The 21,115-nt window shown below is 35.8% G+C and overlaps 3 protein-coding genes across 3 annotated transcripts in view; all 3 read right to left on the minus strand.

Annotated features, from left to right (window-relative positions):
- The window catches only part of LOC149561700 (pentatricopeptide repeat-containing protein At5g15010, mitochondrial-like), a 107,704-nt gene that overhangs the window by 15,475 nt on the left and 71,114 nt on the right, over positions 1-21,115 (minus strand). The window lies entirely within an intron of this gene.
- Positions 13,375-14,638, minus strand: LOC149561701 (uncharacterized). The gene is made up of 2 exons (XM_089827889.1): positions 14,227-14,638; positions 13,375-14,095 (listed from the first exon to the last, which is right to left on the minus strand). The coding sequence occupies exons 1-2, from the start codon at positions 14,636-14,638 to the stop codon at positions 13,827-13,829; spliced, it is 681 nt and encodes a 226-aa protein (XP_089684015.1). The 3' UTR covers positions 13,375-13,826.
- Positions 14,498-17,405, minus strand: LOC149561702 (uncharacterized). The gene is made up of 6 exons (XM_089823828.1): positions 16,713-17,405; positions 15,845-16,492; positions 15,484-15,722; positions 15,223-15,375; positions 14,737-15,137; positions 14,498-14,632 (listed from the first exon to the last, which is right to left on the minus strand). Exons 3-5 carry the CDS (start codon positions 15,701-15,703, stop codon positions 14,842-14,844), a joined length of 669 nt encoding a protein of 222 aa, XP_089679954.1. The 5' UTR covers positions 15,704-15,722; positions 15,845-16,492; positions 16,713-17,405; the 3' UTR covers positions 14,498-14,632; positions 14,737-14,841.

Genomic DNA, 21,115 nt, shown 5'->3' on the forward strand with positions numbered 1-21,115 from the left:
TAGATCTACAATTCTAAGTTCCATTATGATTTGAACATTTCTAAGCCCAATTGCCTTAATGGTAAAGATTAGAATATCAGCAATAAATTGTCAATCTTTTATTTGCCCCTCACAATCCACAAATTTCAAAAACATAGTCCCTTCAAGGGCCACCTCTATGACATTGATCAAGGGATGATTTCTTGAATCTTTTGAACCATCTAAAGCAATGGATACCCCTATCTCAATCTTGAATCCCTTATGGGCTTCAATGAATCCTCCAACCCCTTCACCTCTCATTCCAACAAGGTGTTGTGCATCATCTCATAATTGGGGCCCTTACACCCTCTTAGAGGTTCAATGACACTTTTCAACATCTTCTACCAATAGAAGGAGATAACATTGAAAGGCAACTTATTTGTATATATGCCTCTAGTTATATCTTGGTCGGCAATGTCCCAATTCTCATTTTGAAATGAAATTTCCAAAGCTCCCTTTCTTTTGTGTGGAATGGGTGCTTGAGTCTCAATTTCAAGCTCATCTATGGTGGTATAAAAGGGATGGTTTTCTATCACAACATTTAAAGATGGGGGTTGCATTCCCTTTCACTTTTTTTTAATGGGCATATTTTGTCACATGATTCTCTCTTCTATTTCTTCATGCTCCATGATGTATTTTAACATTGTATTATTTGGTATAGGAACATTTTCTTTCTGGGGAATTTCTTGACTCCTCTTCCAAGGAATCCAAGTGGCCTACCACCCGATAATATGAACTATTTATTTCTACATCACAACCAAGCATTTCCAATGAAATCCCTACCTCCTAAAAGCGGTCTTATAATATCAACATACTTCCACAAAGGAGAATCAGAATTTAGATCTATTTTTCATTGTTCAATACTAGTAATCCCTATGGAGGAAGAGGTAGAGGTTATTGTAGTTCCTATGACAAGAAATTTTATGCACATTCAAAATAAAAACAAGAAAACGAAAGAAATAAAATAGGTAGATCTTATGGGCAATTAAAGTGAAATGACAAAAAACTTACCTCTTTCACCCAATAGAAGCTTGCAAAGGAGTAGGAATGAAGCTCAAACACTTGATCAAGCTTCACAAATCAATCTTCCAACTCACTCTTGCTCAACCAAACTTTTTCTCAACCCCCTATTTGCTCCACTTCAAGAGAAAGCAATCTCTTTGCACACCAAAAGAGACAAAAAACCTAACATAAGTCATTTTAAAACCACTTTTTAGGGTTTTGGATGTCAAAGTTTTACTTAATTTGCAAAATAACAAAGAAAGAAAAAAACTTAGCTAGCACTTTTCCGACAAGATCCCTAGTTGGTCCACCACAATTTACCCGCGTTCAGCTAAGTTTGAACTTGGTCTACCCAGATCGAATTGGCCATCGTGGGCACAAAAATTATCTAGACCCAAACAAACTAGCCCCGATTTGAACCAGACCAATACCAAGGGATAGGAGGGTCAAACCAGATTACTTAAGGTCCGTTTGGTTTGTGAAATTTAAAAAACTGGGATTTCTACAAACCTTGGTTTAGCGAAATCAAAGTTTTGCAAATCTTCATTCCGATTTTTGGGAGTTTACTTGGACCGTTGTTTCACTCGGAAGAAGCATGTGAAGACACATTTTTATGTGTAAGCTTGGAGTTGAAGGCAAATTTCAAAAGGTAGTCCAATCTATTGTTCTTACACTCCTTAAAAAACATAACCAGCTTTTGATTTTCAATTCCTACTTGCTAGTAAGAAGTTGGAAAACCTGGTTTTGATGCAAAATTGGAAGTCTGGTATGCTAATTCCATTTTGCCAATTTTGAAACAAACGCAAAAATTTTCAAATCCGGATTTTGAAAAAGCCAATTCCTGTCATCTTCCAGGAACCAAACAGACCCTTAGTTATATGGGAAAACCAACCTAAATATGAATCTTACTCTAGGACTAAAACTACATTAGAGTCTTCAGTTTTCCTATTGTCACATTCCTACTTTGGACACAACCTTCAAACAGTTTGATACATGAACAATGTCATTTTTTCCACAATAATATACCAAAACAGTATTATTATGCAAATTTGGACACAATATGCATTGAAATATTTCCAAAACTAAACCTTCCTTCTGTTGACTTCTACATTTTTTAAACCTTATATCTCTTCACACGTTTCCTCACAACTTCACTGTCTACTTATGGATTTGTGGCTAGGTCACAAACTACAACTACAACACCAGATTTGGTAAAGCTTCAAACCATAAATTTAGTGGTATTGCAGCCCAAAAGATACTGGGTCCTACCATAGGATGCACCTTGACATTGACTTACCCACAAATCACTCCTCTTTCATTCAACCTACATTCTTTAGATTTTCCCCTAATGCAGCAAGCTTTCAAATCCCAATCTTATAGTTTTCCCTTCAAATTCCTGATTCTATAATATCTAAACTTTAAAAAGTGTGACGCCTTCCAGGTTTTTTAAAATTCCTCCATATTGATGATTCTCTCAAACTTCTGAATGAAAGGGCTTCATGACTCTCCAACTCAAAATTTCAGTCAGGCTCTCAATTGTCCAAAATCTTAAACCTCCTCTTCCTGTAAGTTTCAATTTCTAAAACTCTTAAACTTTAGGTTCTCTGACTGTCACAGGACTTGTCAATTTTAACAATCAAAAGGCAATTGAGTAGACTTGAATCGAGGACCCTTTATGATAAGGCTACTATTAATAAGCATGCAATTGTCAATATATAAATGACCTTTCTAATTTCCTGCAGGATTCTATGTAAACAAAGTAGCAGATTTTCCATTGTAGAATCATCTGTGATAAGCGATAACTAATCAAAACATGATATTATCCAAACAATGTAATTAGCATTAGAAAAATTTCCAGACAACTATGGAATCCTGTGTCCACCGCAGGAAAGTAACATATCTCAACAGAGTAAAATATACCTCCCAAGAGTAGCTGTTGTTAGTGCTTTCAGTTTTGAGGTTCTTTTTGCAAAAAATGTCATTTTGTAGTAGTTTTCTGGAATTTGCAGCATACACATTTATATTCACAGGCGTTTTGAGTTGAACACAGGTCTCTTCAATAGAGTTATAAAGCCTTTGCTCATCAACCCAAAGGCAATTGAGTAGACTTGAATCTAGGACCCTTTATAATAAGGTTACTATTAATAGGCATAGAATTGTCAATATATAAATGAACTTTCCAATTTCCTGCAAAATTCTATGTAACAAAGTAGCAGATCATACCAACATAGAATCATCTGTGATGATAATAACTGATCAGAAGATGATATTATTCAAACAAAGTAATATTAGCATAAGAGAATTTACCAGCCAACAAAGGAATCCTGTGTACACCCCAGACAGTAACATGTCTTACAGAGCAGTACCTCCCAATAGTACCTGTAGTCTGTGCTTTGAGTTTTGAATTGAAGTCTTGTAGTAGTTTTCTGGAATTAACAACACACATTTTTATTCACTGACATTTTGAGTTAAACAAAGGTCTCTTAATCAGAGTATGATGTCTTCACTCATCAACCTGATGGCATGTGAATCAAGCAATGTTCGCAAATAGAACAGTGTATGCAGTCAATTTCAGAAAGTTTCTACATATACGTGCTTGGCATCTCCAATATGCCAACAACTAAACCAATTTTACCCTGACTGTTATTAAACCACAAACCCTTCATAACAAGGATATTTATCTTATGTCACACACAGGTGTGAGACATCAACAGATCTTTCACGGGTATACCATCAGGTCTTCCAACTGTGTGTTCTTGCAAGTGATTTTTCAATATTCTTACAGTAATATCACTTTAACCTAAGCTGGTTTGCCTAACATCTACAGATATTCTCATATATTTACTGCCTCTTAAGTATTAAGGACATGAATTCATAGGCATTGACTTATTCTAGAGATTCTATCTATCATCCTCATAGTCTCTTCCTCATTTTCAGATTAGAGTAATTATTGCCTTCCTGTTTTGGTATTTTCTTATCCTGCAGCCAGTGTGGCACCAATTGAAATCCTTAATCAAAATTTACCGTCTAAGATTAAAATTTACCCTGTCTAAGATTATTTTATCAAGTATATTATACATCTAGTGAAATCACACTCCATAACATAACATCCAAATTAATTTGTAAAAGATGCAATTATGAATTATTACATTGGCTTGTTCTAACCAAAGTAATTACCTCATTTGAAAGCATAGTTACAGGACTTGGACTCGCCTCTAACTTGGAAAGTCAAAATCCTACTCAGACTCAGACTCGGCGACCGGACTCAGCAAGGACTCCGAAAATTGAAAAACCCATGAAATTCAAAGATTACTAAGGATTTTAAGATTTTTTCATGCATCTAGTCAATTAACATCAAATACACAATAATTGAGATAAATAGAAGCTACTTAATACACATGCACAATTTTACATAGATCATATAAGTATAAAAGCAAATTTCCGAAGGAAAAAAACTGAATAACACAATATAAAGTATAAAGTAATAAACATAGTGTTGCTGCAGTGTCAAATGTCTACAGTATTCATGGATTACGAAATCCATGGTATCAAAAGTTCAAAACTGTTACATCCCAATTTTTGACCTAGCTTGGAATATAAATGTTGAGGTTCACATGAAGTCAGTTGGCAGTTTAATTTGATATAATCTGGTGAAATGGTAAGTTAGTTGGTCGTTATGATTTCAAGTGCAGATGACATGTTAGTTGATCGTTAATCGCGAATTCATGACATTAGGATGAAAGGTTAATTGTTATGATTATTCATGGTTATATAATTTATAATTTAATTACGGAGAAAATTCTTGCAGGGAGCATGCCGAAGAGGTGGAAACTTTGTCAGAAAAGAATTAGGCAGGGCATCACCATCACTGAGCAGACAGATAGAGGACCTAGCAACTTGGAACAGAATACATCTATGGAATCGCATGAGTTATTTTAATAAATAGTTTAATTAAAATAATTGAGTTATTTAATAAATAATTTAATTAAAATAATTAAATTATTTTAAAGGATTTTAATCGTAATTATTATTGTAAATATTTAAATTTGTGCATTTAAATATTATAATGAATTGGCATCATTATACCTAAATAATTTAATAGAATGATGTTTAGTTGTACATTATAATAGTAATGTTCAAATTATAATAATTGAATTATTATTTTCAAACTATAATTTTCCAATTATTCTTTTCAACTTCTTATTTTTCCTTTATTCTTTTTCCTCTTCAAATTTGATTTGTTTGGGTAGTCGAAAGGATTCTTGTAACTGATGGGAGCCGGATAGCCACAATTGGTCCCTTATATGGAAGTCATGGGATATATTTTCATTCACCCCGATTATTATTTTCTTGGCTACGTTTTTTCTTTCTTTCAATCATCTTATAATTTTTGAGTCGGGTTAGGAAGGGAGAACTCTCCTAACCGACTTTCTACCATATCAGGGCACCCGATTTATATAGCATTGAGTTATATATCTTAAAAAAAAATCTGAGATTATTTCTGGATGGACAACTATTCCATTTTGTATCGCCAGTTCTTGGTTCTATTGGTGTTAATATGATTTGAATGAGAAAGCCATTGTTATGCCTTTCCGTATACTCAACTTCCTGTATGCAGCGTTCTTCACAAGATTCTTTCCTTTCTAAATTTTTATCAAAGATGCAATATAAGTTTTGCTGCATATTTCTGCGGGTCTATTTTGAGAGCTGTGGCAGCACCTTTCCAACCCAGCATGCTGTACAAGTTGTGAATTTACTGAAGATTTGCGTAGTAATTAAACACTGGAGTTTCCTGCAAGCAAACAAAAGAAGAAGCTTTAAACAAATCGACCTCAGAGAGTTCTACACTTATACCAGGTTATGTGATAGTCAATCTCACATTTGGTGCTGTGAGTAGTTGAAACGTTTTTGAATTTATTTCTTTCCTTTCAATCTTTATAACATGCTAACCAGTGTGTTATTGTCATTTCCTTACCATGTTTAAATAGTTTCTAATGCCGAATATATATATATATTCAGTCTGTATGGTGAATGCCTGTATACAAAAAAAATATAAGCTTCCTAGATGGAATACAATGGGTCATGAATCAGAGTATATGCTGTTCATTGGGATTGTCTCAGCCATAGATAGGATAAAAAAGAAATCATAATAATAACTATAAATTAATGAACCTAACTGAATATAATATTTGTGTTGTGCTTCACAGTTTCTTCTTTATTGTTGCTGTCGGCTACATAATGATAGAGCTAAGAATAAATTTAATATGTTTACTTTCAAACCCTTTTCACTCTGATCGAGCATTCATCCATAGCCGGCTAGGCATGTTGAATAGAGAACAATTTATAATACTAGCTATTGGTAACCTGAGATTTATATGAGATCATTCACCAAGTATTCTTGAGTTATATCATTTATTAAATCCGTTGATAATTGTAATAAATTGATTGATTATATGGAACCACACCATGCACATGCTATCACAATTTTCCAAACACATCTAGAATACTATCAGCACCGAGGAATTCACCGGGCGAAGATGCCAGTATGTGGTGAAGGGAACCGGTAAAATGAGGTCGACATCAATATTCATAAAAATAATACATAAAACATTTCTATAGCTTATGCTTGTATCACTCAGGAAGAATGTTGAAAATTTTGAGATCTTTAAAGAATATAATCACAGAATGTTAAATAATGATTGTATATAATCTTCTTGATTAAATGTTAAAGCCCTCTGTTTGTATATAATCTTCTTGATTAAATGTTAAAGCCCTCTGTTTCTAAGAATTCTAGACACTTAGGACTCATCCGGCTATGTAGCCGAGAAGATGGGTGACGAGGTGTGAGAAAGGAATCATCATTAATATGAACCAGTATCAGTTATGACATTTCAATTTTTTTAACATGAATTAATTAATAGCTCATGCATATTCCTATTATGGTGACCTCCTACTGCCATGTCGAATGGCGTGTTATATATCTTGATACCCAGTGAATGGTGAGATGTTCCCTGTCAATTCTGGGTAGGGAGGGCCTTTCTCGTTAAAGATCGTGTGGGGATATATTTTGGTCTGAGGTTGGGTGGTTAAGCCCCTGACAATGATTCACCTCACTCAAGATGTCGAACATGCATTAGACAGAGATAAGCTATGCATTCATTTGTTTATCGAAAACAGGTAATATATCACTTTTATTTATGAGAAGGTTAGATTAAATTGAGTTATTTCATTGTTACCATCATTTTACTTTTATTTATATGAATAACGAATATAAGTATATTTTCTAAATTTGGGTTATTGTCACAGTTAAGTAATCAAAAGAAAAGGAATTCCAAGCCTTAATTGATTAAGTGACAGCTGGAACCCTACCTGATAAAGCGGCATCGGAAGCCCTAATTGAAATCTGTGGTATTGGAAGCCTTAATCGAAACTGTGGTATTGGAAGCCCTAATTGAGTTTGTGGTATTCGAAGCCCTATTTGAATCCGTAGTAGCGGTGGCCCTAATTGAATCCGTGGTAGCAATAACCTTAAGTGATATAGCAGGTATCAAAAGCCTTAATTGAATCGAAGGTAATTGATGCCCTAATTGATACAGTGGTTTGTGATGCCCTAATTTTAATTACAGTGGTATTTAAGTGTAATTATCTTTTGATTTTGAGATAGCGGTTTTTAGATGTTAGTCATCATGTGAAATTGTTATAGTGTATTTGTGGACTAACCCAGGTGGTTGCAGAAGCATCCCTAGTCTGATTTCAATTTCAGTTTTTCCGAGGTATGTGATTTTCAATTTCAATAGTAATTTCATTTGATGGTACTTTAAGTTTTGAAGTTAAGAAATTTTGTTTAACTGATTTTAACGGTAAATCTTATTCACATGAACATGAATGATATAACTGACTTCCTATGAAACGAAGTGATAACTATATTCTCAAGTATGTTAGAAGTTAATTTAGAACCGGGAAATCCAAATGTTACAAAAACATATATGAAAATAACAACTAGAAGACTAAGGCTCATTGTAGTCTATGTCATCCTACGAGTACGCTTAAGATAAGTCATGGAAGACTATAAAGCCATCCTCTCTCCCTGTCTCTGAGGTTGAACCTCATCCTCATCCTCACTCACATAATCCTCATCATCAGACTTGGATCCATCACTCCTAGCTTCAGGGTCCTACACTGTCTCCTCATGCTCTGGCCTCCTTGACTACCATCGCTACTGCCTCAGCCTCCCGATCCACCTGATCAACCCACTATACATCTTCCTCACCGAAGATAGGATCAGCAATCTCTGTGTTCCATTCTACATGTGGCTCAAAATTCTCTAATACAATCAGTGATGTATCGATGCCCAGGATTTGTCTATAGCGAAGGCAAAGGTTGTAGTGAACAAAGATAAGATCATTTATTTTTTTCATTGCCAACCTATTGCACTTCTTCGAGCGTATGTGCTCAAATAGACTTCAATTACATTTGCATCCTGATGCACTAGATGGCTGGCTCAAGATGCGAATCGCAATCCTCTGTAAACTTGGCACCTTAGTGCAAAACATCTCCCACCATGCATCTGAAACAAGAAAATTTTAAATCATATCAATAACTTTGACTTTATCAAATTAAAATGGTAATAGAATTAGAAATCAGGATGTAGAATCAAAGATTTTTACCAGGCATCAATTTTGTCCTATTTTTTTTGCACAACTCTCATGCAAATAAGTCCCCTTGAGCTTTCTTAAACAACTCAATCTCACGAACTACAATTGTTCCAACTCTTGAATCAAGTGATATTCTCTCTACAACATCATAGAGGCCACTCTACACCTCATCATCGGCCTTGAAATGTGGGCTGAATTGGTATGTTGGATTAAGAAAGTAGGTCGTTGCATGTATAGTCCTGTGAAGTAGATTGTGCCAATGCCTATCAATCACATCCCCTATAGGCCCATACCTATCTCGATTCCCTGCAAAAAAAGAGCGAATGGCCTCCTTCACCCTATCCATACCCTCATAAATGTGGCCCATTGAGGGTCTTCTCTCCATCAGCAGTTCGTAGGAGAACAAGCAGCAGCTTTATGAACTGCAATCATTATGAAAGTTGGAAGAGAAATAATCAGCTTTAAGTTTTTTTTTTTTAAATGAACAATAATTTATAACATAATTTCATAAACAAAATAAAGTTGAAATAAGAACAAAAAGGAAAATTACCGTCACAATATCAACAATCGGTGTCCAAAAGGAAGCCTCATAGAAAACGTGATCAGCTGCATCAATCCCTGTAGTGGTCTTTGCATATGATGATGCAATCCACTCCTCACTAACAAACATGCATATCAAACCTCCCTTTGAACCAAGCAAAGATTTCAATGTGAGAAGATTAGTTGCAAATCTAGTGACCCCTGGACGAGACAACTCCTTTTGGTCATTGTGTTTCCTCATGAGGTTGAGGACCCGTGTATGATTATATATGAATTTGCATACACTCCTTTCTTGCTCTATAATTGTTTTTATCCAAGGGAGTTTACCAAGATCCTCTAACATGAGGTCAATACAGTGAGCAACACAAGGGGTCCAAAATATGTGAGGGTGTCTGTCCATAAGAATTTTTCTGCAACAACATAATTTGTTGCATTGTCTATAACTATCTGCACCACATTCTCCTCATCCATGTTCTTTATCACTTCATCCATTACCTCACAAAGATATTCAACATTCTTTGTTTTTCCTAAGGCATCAATTGATTTCAAAAAATCTGTGGCATTTGAAGAAAAAGAAACAAATTAATATAATGATCAATGATGAACCATAATTTATAAATTCATAATTTATAAACTTAATCACTTAAATACAAGTTCTACTTCTAAATTTTTAATGTCTAAGTACAATTACCTAATGAGGAGACAAGAAAGTTGAAGAGTGTTCTACTCCTATCAATCCAACCATCAGTCATGATGGTGCAACCCTTCGTCTTCCACACCTCACACTACTCCTTGATTGCACCTTCTACATCAGCCACCCTTTGGGTCAAAATAGGGCCCCCTAGCTCATCAGCACTAGGGGCTTTGAACCTCGGACCACAAACAATAACAACATCGATTGCAATTTGCCAATAACAGGACCTAAAACAAATTAAATAAAATTTAAAGTTAAACAAATTAGTATATTATAAATAAATTTGAAAACAAAATACAAATTAAAATAAACAAAATAAGCATATTATTGTCTCTTGAAGGTTGAAACTTGAAACTTGAAAACAAGAGAAGTAAGACATAAATTTAAATTTAAATAAATACGTACCTTGCTGCATTGAATGAAATGTTGTTGTAGATGAAGAAGTTTCCAAGTGCCAATTTTGCATAATCATGCTTCTCCTTGTTCCAACCCATGCTCTTAAGCAATGGTTGTGCACTTAGAGCCGTGCGTGGAACAAACATGGAATCAAGTGTCGATCTTTGCTTACAAATGCGAGGCACAATGGTCACACTCGTACAAACAGTAGCATCTATAGGTGGAGTAAGGGATAATGGAGAGAGAAAACTAGAAGATCCCTGTTGGGCTAGTTGTGCCATTTCTTCTTGTTGCTTCTTTTTCAATTCTTTTTTCTCCATTTATCCTCTAGAAGAGTTTGCATGTCTCGCATAACATTTGAGGGTTCATCTTTGCATTTTTTAGCATCACGCTTAGGTATATGTTCTAAGTGATACTTCAATTTATCTATGCCTCCCCCGTTATATACTACACCGCAATGCCAACATGTAACAACTCCCTTTTTGTGGTCCGAGATGGCATGTTTCGAAGCCCTATCCGTTGCTATTGCAGCGGGTCTGCATCAAGGTTAAATGCAGACCTAGTTCCACTTTCAAAGGCTCACCTTGAGGCATGATGTCAATGTGTTTGCTGCTGCAATATGAATATATTATGAATAGGAAAAAGTTAGCATCAAATCAGATTTTTAAACTTTAGGGCCTTCTTACTATGTTATCAAGATAAATTAGAATAAATCTAAATTGCAAATAATAGATACTAGAAGTAGAGACTAAAACAAATGTAAACAAAATGGAAAGTAAAAAAATATGATTGTAAAACATATTACAAAACAACACAAAGAAATGCAACTTGTTGCTTACCTCTTCAAATTTGCACAAAGTCAAACAATGGAAATGCAAGTTTGTAGAAGCCTCCTCCAAATGCTTCCTTAAGCTCCTCCCAATGCTTAAGTGCAAGCTAGAAAGTTGCACAAACCATCAGCTATCGATACGAGAGAGCCAACTGATTTGTTAATTTCTCTCTCAAAACCCCAATACTCTTCTCTAACCCTTTCCTCTCTATCACAAGCATAAGCAAATGGCAGAATGATCTTTTTAGGTCAAATAGATGTTATAACAACCAAAAAAATTCAACTGAAGTCCTTGTTTTTTTTTTTTTTTTTTTGCACTTTATTATGTTTGTTGCTGACAAGAGTCCTAGGCTCGGGACTCACTAAGTACAACGAGTCCTTGGACTCGGTGAGTCCAAGTGGACTCTGCCAGGACTCGGCCAAGTCTGAGTCCAGGGCCAATTGCCTTGGAAACACTGCCTCTACCTCGGACTCACCGAGTCCTACTCGAAGTCGCAGTCCCAGAACACTGTTTGAAAGTACTTAAATAAGTTAGTACTCACATTGCAGTTATGCAGTTTCAAACAAAATAAATAGTATCTTTTGTTAAAATGATTAGATTTATTTCCAAATCATAATATTATATATCTTTCTAATTTTCTTGAGTAAGAGTCTCAAAATCAATTTCATTATTTTGCAGATTATAATCTGAAAGAAATAAAGTGTTTATTATTTCAATGTCTATGTAATTCTAACTTTTGAATGATAAATTAAATGTTGAATATGAATATTTGATAGTGATCGAATACTTGGAGAGACTAGCACTTGTTGATTATTGTGATGCTCTCAAAGACCGATCAAGTTGAGTATATGTATAATTTGTATAGGCATGTCAATGAATAGGCATGCCTCCACGTGAGTGGAGATGTGTCGATTGACATGTATTTTCACTTAATTGATACCTTGTGTTACCTTGATACTGCCAATTCAAATCTGCACTAACAAACTCTTAATTAAGGTATTTGTGATTGGCAATATGAACAGTGATAAGCAGACTCGGGTCTGTTATGGAATATGCAGCATTATCTCATATATTGATTTGTAATTGATAAAATAAACAGTAATACAAATTGATTAGAACAGATCGATAACATCAGATTTATACTTAGAGATATATATCAGATTTGTGGATGATAATAATGATTAATATAACGATATGTTATTTAACGTGTATGTGTATATATCAGTATACACCTAAGTTAGTGATGTTGGTTCTGATGTTGATGCAAGTGTGGGGTGGTGATGCGCAATTTTTTTTTGAGGGGATTTTGGATGCATTTGGGTATGTCCATATGTGTGTGTGTACACTATAATTTATGTATGCAAAGAAATGCAAGAAATATAATTAAAAATAAACCATTCCATAGCATGACACTTCACCATTGATAATTCAAATTAAAATAAGAAGAGAGCCTAGTTGCAAACAAAATGAGAAGAATGAACAATGAATGGCCTCTTTTAAGACCATTTTAGGGTTTAGGAGCAAAAATAGAATTGAAAAAATCAATTAACACATGCTTTTTAAAGTCATTAAAGTGACTAGGCATTGAAAACATCATGGATACTCCACAAATGCATCTGGGTGTTGTCGAGGTGCTCTTAGAATCATTCCGAGCATACCCACAATCGTTGGGCATGCTTCTTGGATGCACCATGGCAGCATCCAAAAGCACCAACACATCCTAACACACCAGCATTAGCACCCGATATTTTTGGGAGAGAATCTATATCTAAGATATACACAATATATATTGGTATATATGCGTGCATGTTATATATAGATCATTGTAGTTTATATTATCATCCATTATTATCTAAATGAAGCTATTATTTCAACCAAAGTAACGTGAATCGGAATCGTATCGGAATCGGCACGGCCGAATCGAATCGTGAATCGGGGGTGAATCGCCGGTGAATCGGCGATGAATCGGCAAATTTGAAAAAACCCTTTAAATGTAAAGATTTTAACAATTTAAGACTTATTTCATGCACCCTTTATTGAATATAACTTCAAAACACTATAACATCATCAAATAGAATCTAACATACATAAACATGAAACATAAAATCCATCACATACATAACTATGTTATCATTATGTACTAAAATGTAAATTGTATGCTAGCTGAAGTAAATAAAAATCAAATGATTATAATGATTCAAATCATAGAATCAGTAAGATGAAATCATGAAGATCTATAAGACATCAAATCATAAATGTATGTATAAATCTAAGATGAAGATCCATGAAAGTTTGAAACATATGTCTATCAGTGATTCAGTATCACTATCAATATCTATACAGTGTAAACAATAAATAAAAACAAGGCTCCAGCTCAAGCCTCATCATCCTCATCATCATCCTCTAGCTCTGTTGCAGCCTCAACCTCAGCCTCTGAGTATCCAGTTTGCCTATGAGAAAGGCATGTAAGGTAGGTCCTAGAGGACCGCCGAGCCATGTCCCCTGCATGGGCAATGGGCTCATGAATAACGTCGCTAGGCCCTGCGTCTGTGCGTGCGCGTGTGCGTCCACCAATGCCTGAACGTGCTCTAGCTGCCTCCTCTGCCCTGGCCACAGCCTCAGCCTCTACATCCACCGGGTCAACCCACGCGCGGTCTTCCTCAGTGAAGACTGGGTCCACGATCTCTGTGATCACTCTGATTCTGGATCAATCTCCTCTAGAATGATCGGAGAGGAGTCAGCGCCCAAAATCTGTCTAATCCTAAGACGAAGGTTGTAATGAACAAAGACAAGATCATTCAACCTCTGCACTGTCAACTTGTTTCTCCTCTTTGAGTGGATGTGCTCGAACATGGACCAACTGCGCTCACGTCCAGAAGCGCTGCTCGGCTGACTCAGAATGCGGATGGCAATTTTTTGAAGGTTTGGGGTTGTGGCCCCAAACATTTGCCACCATCTATCTGAAATAAGGAAAAAACAAAAACAATTAGTCTCATTTACAGATTACAACTCTAAAATTAATGCATTATATAATCAACTTTAAGTTTAGAATCTAGATTCATGAACATTGAATATATTATTTAATTTTTACCTAGCTGTAGTGTTGTCTGAGCATTTATGGCCATCCTGCCAAAGAAAAGTGGCCCCTCCTTATTGTTGAACTGGTCTAGCTCAACAATCGCAGCAACGCTATTTTCATCGCTACTCAATCTGTGAATCACTATGTATAAGCCAGTGAGAATCTCCGCATCCGCCTTGAACTCAGGACGGAAACGAAATGCCGGATTCAGATAGTAAGCTGCTGCGTGGATGGGTCGATGGAGCTGATTCTGCCATCTCCTATCGATAATGTCCCAAATAGGGCCATACCTCTCCTGCACTCCTGCATATTGGGCTCTGATGGCCTCCTTGGCCCTATCCATGCCCTCATAAATATAGCCCATAGAGGGCTTCTCCCCATCAGCAGTTCGTAGCAAAGCTACAAGGGGCTCAGTGACCTGCATATAAAGTAAAACAAAAAATTTGAGTCAAAACTTAAATATAAAATAATATAACTTAAAGTAAAAGCAAAATACTAAATGTTAAATTGCAATAAATTTACCTTAAGGATTTCTCTAGCGGGTTTCCAAAAACCATCCTCATCAAATATGCAATCCGCCACATCTAACCCTACAGTGGTCGTAGCATAGGAAGAGCAAATCCACTCCTACCCAACAAACATGCTCCTCAATCCATCCCTTGATGTCAACAAGGACTGTAAGGTGATAAAATTCGAGGCAAACCTCGTGATACCTGGGCGAGCTAACTCCTTGCCTTTTGTGTATTTCCTCATTGTGCTAAGGACAAATGCATGATTATAAATGAATTTGCATATATTTTTTGCCCTTTCCACACATAACTTGACAAACTCAAGTTTGCCAATTTCCTCCAACATGAGGTCAATGCAGTGTGCCGCACAAGGGGACCAAAATATGGTGGGGTGCCTCTCCATCAAAAGTTTACCTACAACAATTTTAAGTCAAATAGAAACTCAAATTTCAAAATTCAAATAAATTTATTTTCAAAACTTGCAAAGTTAAAAGTTTACCTGCTGCAACATAATTTGCTGCATTATCTGTCACCACCTGGATCACATTTTGTTCTCCCACCTCTGCTATAACTTCCTCAATAGCCTCACATAAATATGTGGCATTTTTCACATGTGCGGAAGCATCAATGGATTTTATGAACATGGTATATCCTACAAGTAACAAAACAACGAATTATAATATTAAATGGATCATTAACGAATTAGCATTCAACAAATCAAAATTTACAATGTATGTAGGAAAGTAGAATGATCAATCACCTCCACAAGATACAAGAAAATTGAGGAATGTTCTATTCCTCTTATCGGTCCAACGGCAACCATCAGTCATGATGGTGCAACCCTTTGCAATCCATTCCTTTCGGTTCTCCTCGAGGTCAACCCTCATGTCCTCTACCATCTCATCCAAGAGGTATCCGCTCAACTCAGCCTCAGTTGGGGCTTTAAACCCCGGACCACAAATAGCAACTGCATCTATCATATTCTACCAATAAGGAGCCCTGTCACAAATAAAAGTTTAGATGTCAAAGACTCAAATTATAAAACAGGTAGATATAATTAAAATTTTACTTTTACTTTTAATTTTAGCTTTAAAGAAAACAAAGAAAAAAAAATCAATTACCTGGCTGCAATAAATGGAATGTTGCAAAACTACCAAAATTTGCATATCTCCTTTCTGGCAGCATCGTGAATCTCCTTGTTCAAACCCATGCCCTCAAGCGTGGGTTGGGAACCAGGAGTAGTGCGGGGCACAAAGTAACTATCCATTCTATTTTTTCGCACTCTAGGCTACAATAGGTTGGTGTGGGACTCTGTCTCAGTATGTGACTGACTAGCACTAGCACTAGCACGAGCAGAAGAACTAGGATAAGAAGGAGGCCTAGAAGAACCCTTTCCAACACAACCTACGGATGCGGAAGCTGATGCAAATGCAGATGTGGATGCGGCTGCGGATGCGAGAACATGGGAGCCAATACCCCCTAACCCTTCAACTTGCATTTTCCTATTTGCTTTGTCTTTTTCAATTTTTTCTAATGCCATTACGCAAGTGCATTTTGCCTCAGGAGTTTGGTGAGTGCAAACTGTAACATCATGTCCAGGTATAGCAGCAATATGGAATTTCAATCTATAAATACCCCCGGAAGTTATTTTTTCTTTACAAAACATGCATTTTGTTTGATATTTGGTTCTTCCAGGAAACTCTTCATTATATTTCCAACATTCATCTTTTTTACCCATTGGAATTTGCGAAAAATGAGAGCAAAGGCTGCTGCAATAAATATTTTTATGTAAAATATCAAAGTTTGAAGCTAATAAAAATTAGAAAACAACAAACCCTAGCTTGCAACTTAGTAAAAATAAAGAGCATTCAAGATTTACACTAAAATTCTTGAAAACTATAGAAATTTAACAAAAAACGCATAATACACTAAAAATTTAACAAAAAATGCATAATACACTAACATGCAAGAAAAAAAATAAGCACTTACCTCTTGCAAATGAGTTGAGGAGTGTTGATATTGGCTCCTTAATGCTCCCAAAGCAATTGATGGGCTCCCCAAATGGCCTGCTGATCTCTTTGGTGCTCCTCCTTCTTGCCGGTTGGAAACCTATGGCTTTTCTTTTCTCTTCTTCTCTCTCACTTTTCCTCTCTTCTACTCATGCTTCACAAATAGAAGGCCCTTTAGGGTTATAACAAAGAGAATAGGTCAAAAACAAAGTGAAAAAAACAAGTGATTTTTTTTAAAATTTCAACTTCCCTTTTTACATGTCGCGGGCGATTCATAGCCGGTTTTTTAAGGCGATTTTGGCAATTTTTACATGAATCGCCTGAATCGGCGATTCAGGCGATTCATGGCCCAGAAATCAGTGATACCGATTCACGATTCAAAAAAAATCGTGCAGGACGAATCGGGTCGCGGAATCGCCGATTCAAGCGATTTTTGGGCGATTCTCGTTACTATGATTTCAACACTCCCTCTTAGCTAGTGAAGATAATACTCATCCAAGCATAGAAATATCACCTTGCTTGTGATATTTAAAAGATATGATATGCTTAAGAATATCAAGTCACATGACATTCTTCATCAATATCCTCATTATGGTATGTGCAGTAACATCAAGTTTCATGATGTCTACCATAATAAATCATGATATAGCCATGGATGCAATATCCACCATGAATAACATAATGATCTTCAAATGATGTCAAGTCTCATGATATCTATCACAATATCCAAGAGATACTAACTATCATGACATGTACACGGATATCAAGTCACATGATATCCATCATGATAGTGAGACTAATCATTGTAAAGTCATCACCTTACAATGCCAATTAAAATTGTCTATTATCTGAAAGATTGTCACCTTTCAATAATGTACGTAGGGGGGCCATAAAGTCATGGAGTCACACACATGACAAAACAAAAAGAGTTTACACATTAAACAATTTTAAATATATATATATTAGTACAAATAAATAATTTGAGACTCAATCTCAATAATGACTTACATTTTCAACCATATAAAGTTTGTTCCTAAACTATTCAACTTTCACTCTAAAGAGAGGCTTGGTGCGAATGTTTGTTGTGTGGTCGCTTGTACTAATATACACCAACTGAATGACATTCCTTTCTACCATGTCTTTCATATAGTGCTAAGGAATCTCTATATGTTTTGATCTTTCATGGAACACTGGATACAATGAAAGCTTAATACAACTCTAATTATCATAGTGGATAATAGTAGGATTCAGGGGCTCACCAAATAATCCCACATGCAATTTTTGGAGCCATACTACTTCTCTTGCTCCCATAGAGGACGCAATGTATTCGGCTTTTGTTGAGCTTTGTGCTATGAAAGATTGTTTCCTATTGATCCATGAGATCATAGCCGATCCTAAACTGAAGCAACATCTTGATGTGCTTTTCCGATCGGTTATACTTCTAGCCCAATCTAAACCAAAGTATTCATGTAGATCTAAGACCATATCCAATAGTACCTTGAAGGTATCTCAATATATGTTTTACAGCAACAAGGTGTATCTCCTTTGGTTCACCCATAAACTAGCTTAGAGCATTCACTACATAACATATATTCGGTCTTGTGTTAAACAAGTACATCAATGATCCAATTATCTATCTATAGAGAGCGGGATCTGCAAATTATGATTCTGTTGTTGCTCCTTCAATTCTTGTAAATTGGTTTCCATAGGTGTAAAAATGGGTCTACAATCCAACATTCCAAACCTCGTTAGAATATCAATAGTATACTTTCCCTGATTCTGTTGGACTTCCAACCCAAGGACGTAATGTAAAATGCCTAAGTCCTTCTTGTCATACTCTGAGGCCAAGTCCTTCTCAAATTGATTGATAAGGTGATCTTCTCCTGTGATCAGCAGGTCATCAACATATAAAATAAGTATTAACATTTCACCATTAATTACCTTAAAATAGAGGTTTGGATCTGCATTTTTCTTGGAAAATCCTAGTCCCACAAGATAGTGATAAATCCTCTCATACCAAGCTCTTGGAGCCTTTTTAAGTCCCTATAAGGCTTGCTTCAGTTTGCATACATGTGAATCTGCATTATGTATCACAAAACCTTTAGGTCACTCTAAATAAACTTCTTCTCCAGTGGTCTCATTCAAGAATGCAGTTTTCACATCCATTGGATGGATCTTCCAGCCTTTAGTTGTTCCAATAGCTATCACTACTCTAATAGAGGTGTACCGGGCAACAGGTGCAAACGAGTCTTCATAATCGATACCCTCCTTTCGTGAGAAACCTCGGACAATAAAATGAGCTATGTGTTTCTCTATATTGTTGTCTGCAGCATGTTTCCACACGTCATTTTTCACAATGGACTGATACTCTTATGTCATAGCATTTTTCCATACTTGATGTTTGAGAGCTTCTGTAACACTAGTTTGTTCTGAATTAATGGTCTCACTCATGAAGGCAACATGGCTGGAGAATCTATGGGGTATCTTACTTTCCTTAAAGGCTCCTTTGGGTGTTGTATAATTTTCAGATTCCTTAATCATCTTTTTTGCCCAAAGTCATCTCTATTTTGTTGTTGTTGGGTTCCTCTACTAGAGCATACTGGTTTTCATTTATGATTTCTTTTGGAGAGTCCCTCTAGATCTCAGGGGCAAGATCCTCCTCCATGTCTTTAGGAGAATCTTGAATTTCTATCTCATGAGAACTCTTGGATCTTTTGAAAGCAATGTCTTCCTCAAAGATAACATCTCTACTTAGTTCAATTTGTTTCTGTCTAGGTATGTATATTTTGTAGGGTTTTGATGTTTCATTATAGCCAGCAAATATCCCTTTCTCTCCAGTGGGTTCTAACTTAGACCTCTTTCCATAGGCACATGAATATAGATAGGACAGCTAAAAATCCTTAGGTGACTTATGTCAGGTTTAACACCAATGAATGCTTCTTCAAGAGTTTTGTTATCTAGATCAGAGTGTGGACATCTATTTTGAATGCACACAATTGTCCTAGAGGCTTCTACCCAAAATGAGGTTTTTATTTTTTGGTTATACATGACTCTAGCAGTGTCTACAATGGTTCTATTCATTTTCTTGGCAATTCCATTTTGTTGAAGATTGTAAGGCACAAGAAACTCCCTCTTTATCCCAGCATTTACATAGAATTCCTTTAAAAGAATTGAAGTGTATTCCTTCCCATTATCTATTCTCAATACTTTGATTTTCTTCCCAACCAAATTTTCTTTAAGAATTTTGAACTCCTTAAACCTTTTAAGTATTTCCTCCGACTCTTTACAATTAAGAAAATATATCCAAGTCTTTCTAGAAAAATTATCGACGAGGATTACATAATATAAGAATCCTCCCATGCCCATGGAGGGTACAGACATGGGTCCACATAAGTCAGAGTGAACTGATTCTACTACATTTTTAGTTTTACTAGTACTATTTTGGAAAGTCCTCTTTGTATTCTTTCCTAGGGCACACCCTTTGTATTCTTTCCTAGGGCTTGGTTTAGTTTGGGCAACCCAGTTACCAATTTTCATATTGAAGGTAGGGCACTAAAGTGAAGTTCTCCTAATCTTCGGTGGCATATTTTATTTGAGTCAGAATCTCATGAATTAGGGCTTGGTTAGAATCATTGCAAAGTTTGTAAAGACAACCATGTCTTATTCCAATAGTTTTTTCTTTCTTTACGATGGAGTTCTTCATCCATGCTAGAAGTTTTCCACCCATAAAGGTAACGCTATATCCTTTGTCTTCAAGAGCAAAAATGGATACCAGGTTCCTTTTTATTCTAGAACATATAATAATTCAGTGAGTTAAGGGGAGATGCCTGATTTCAAATTTATGGCACAAATCCCAACCCCCTTTACTAGATATGTTGAATTATCCCCAATAGTTACTTCTTTGTTTGATTCTCATGTTGTCTAAGTGTTCCCTAAATCTTGTGATGTGTCTTTATGATCCTCTATTAATTACCCAAGCGTTAAGTTTGTTTCAAACTTGATAAGGCCGAGCAGCAAACATTTTTTTTTAGAATCATGTTTCATATTAGCCTTTCCAACTTTAGCAAAGGATGCTTGTTGTTTTGTTCTATTAAGGCACTTGATTGCATAATGTCCATACTGATCACATCTCAAACATTGTAATTGAGATATGTCTTTTCTAAATTTGAACGAGCCCTTTTCATAAGTATTCTTCTTTCTTTTGAAATTTTTCTTCTTCCCTTATGAGAATTAGTTGTTTGATACATGAATATCCTCATCTATGGGTTTCTGATTGTTTCCTCTAGTTATTAGTTTGGATTCTTCTTGTAAGCAATTTGTTGTCAACCTATCAAATTTATGAAGTTTTGACCTTGCACTTATTCCTTGAATAAATGACTCCCA

The sequence above is a fragment of the Cupressus sempervirens genome, chromosome 4 (genome assembly GCF_028749045.1).
Source record: "Cupressus sempervirens isolate cs-2001-9-10 chromosome 4, ASM2874904v1, whole genome shotgun sequence".
In the NCBI taxonomy this organism is placed as follows: domain Eukaryota; kingdom Viridiplantae; phylum Streptophyta; class Pinopsida; order Cupressales; family Cupressaceae; genus Cupressus; species Cupressus sempervirens.

Coding starts and splice junctions, on each gene's coding strand:
- LOC149561702 (XM_089823828.1), bottom strand. CDS start 15,703: ATGATAGATGCAGTTGCTATTTGTGGTCCGGGGTTTAAAGCCCCAACT. Junction 15,376..15,483: donor TTTTCTTGTATCTTGTGGAG/GTGATTGATCAT, acceptor TGTTACTTGTAG/GATATACCATGTTCATAAAA. Junction 15,138..15,222: donor AGCAAATTATGTTGCAGCAG/GTAAACTTTTAA, acceptor AAATTGTTGTAG/GTAAACTTTTGATGGAGAGG.
- LOC149561701 (XM_089827889.1), bottom strand. CDS start 14,638: ATGCAGGTCACTGAGCCCCTTGTAGCTTTGCTACGAACTGCTGATGGG. Junction 14,096..14,226: donor TCAGACAACACTACAGCTAG/GTAAAAATTAAA, acceptor TCCTTATTTCAG/ATAGATGGTGGCAAATGTTT.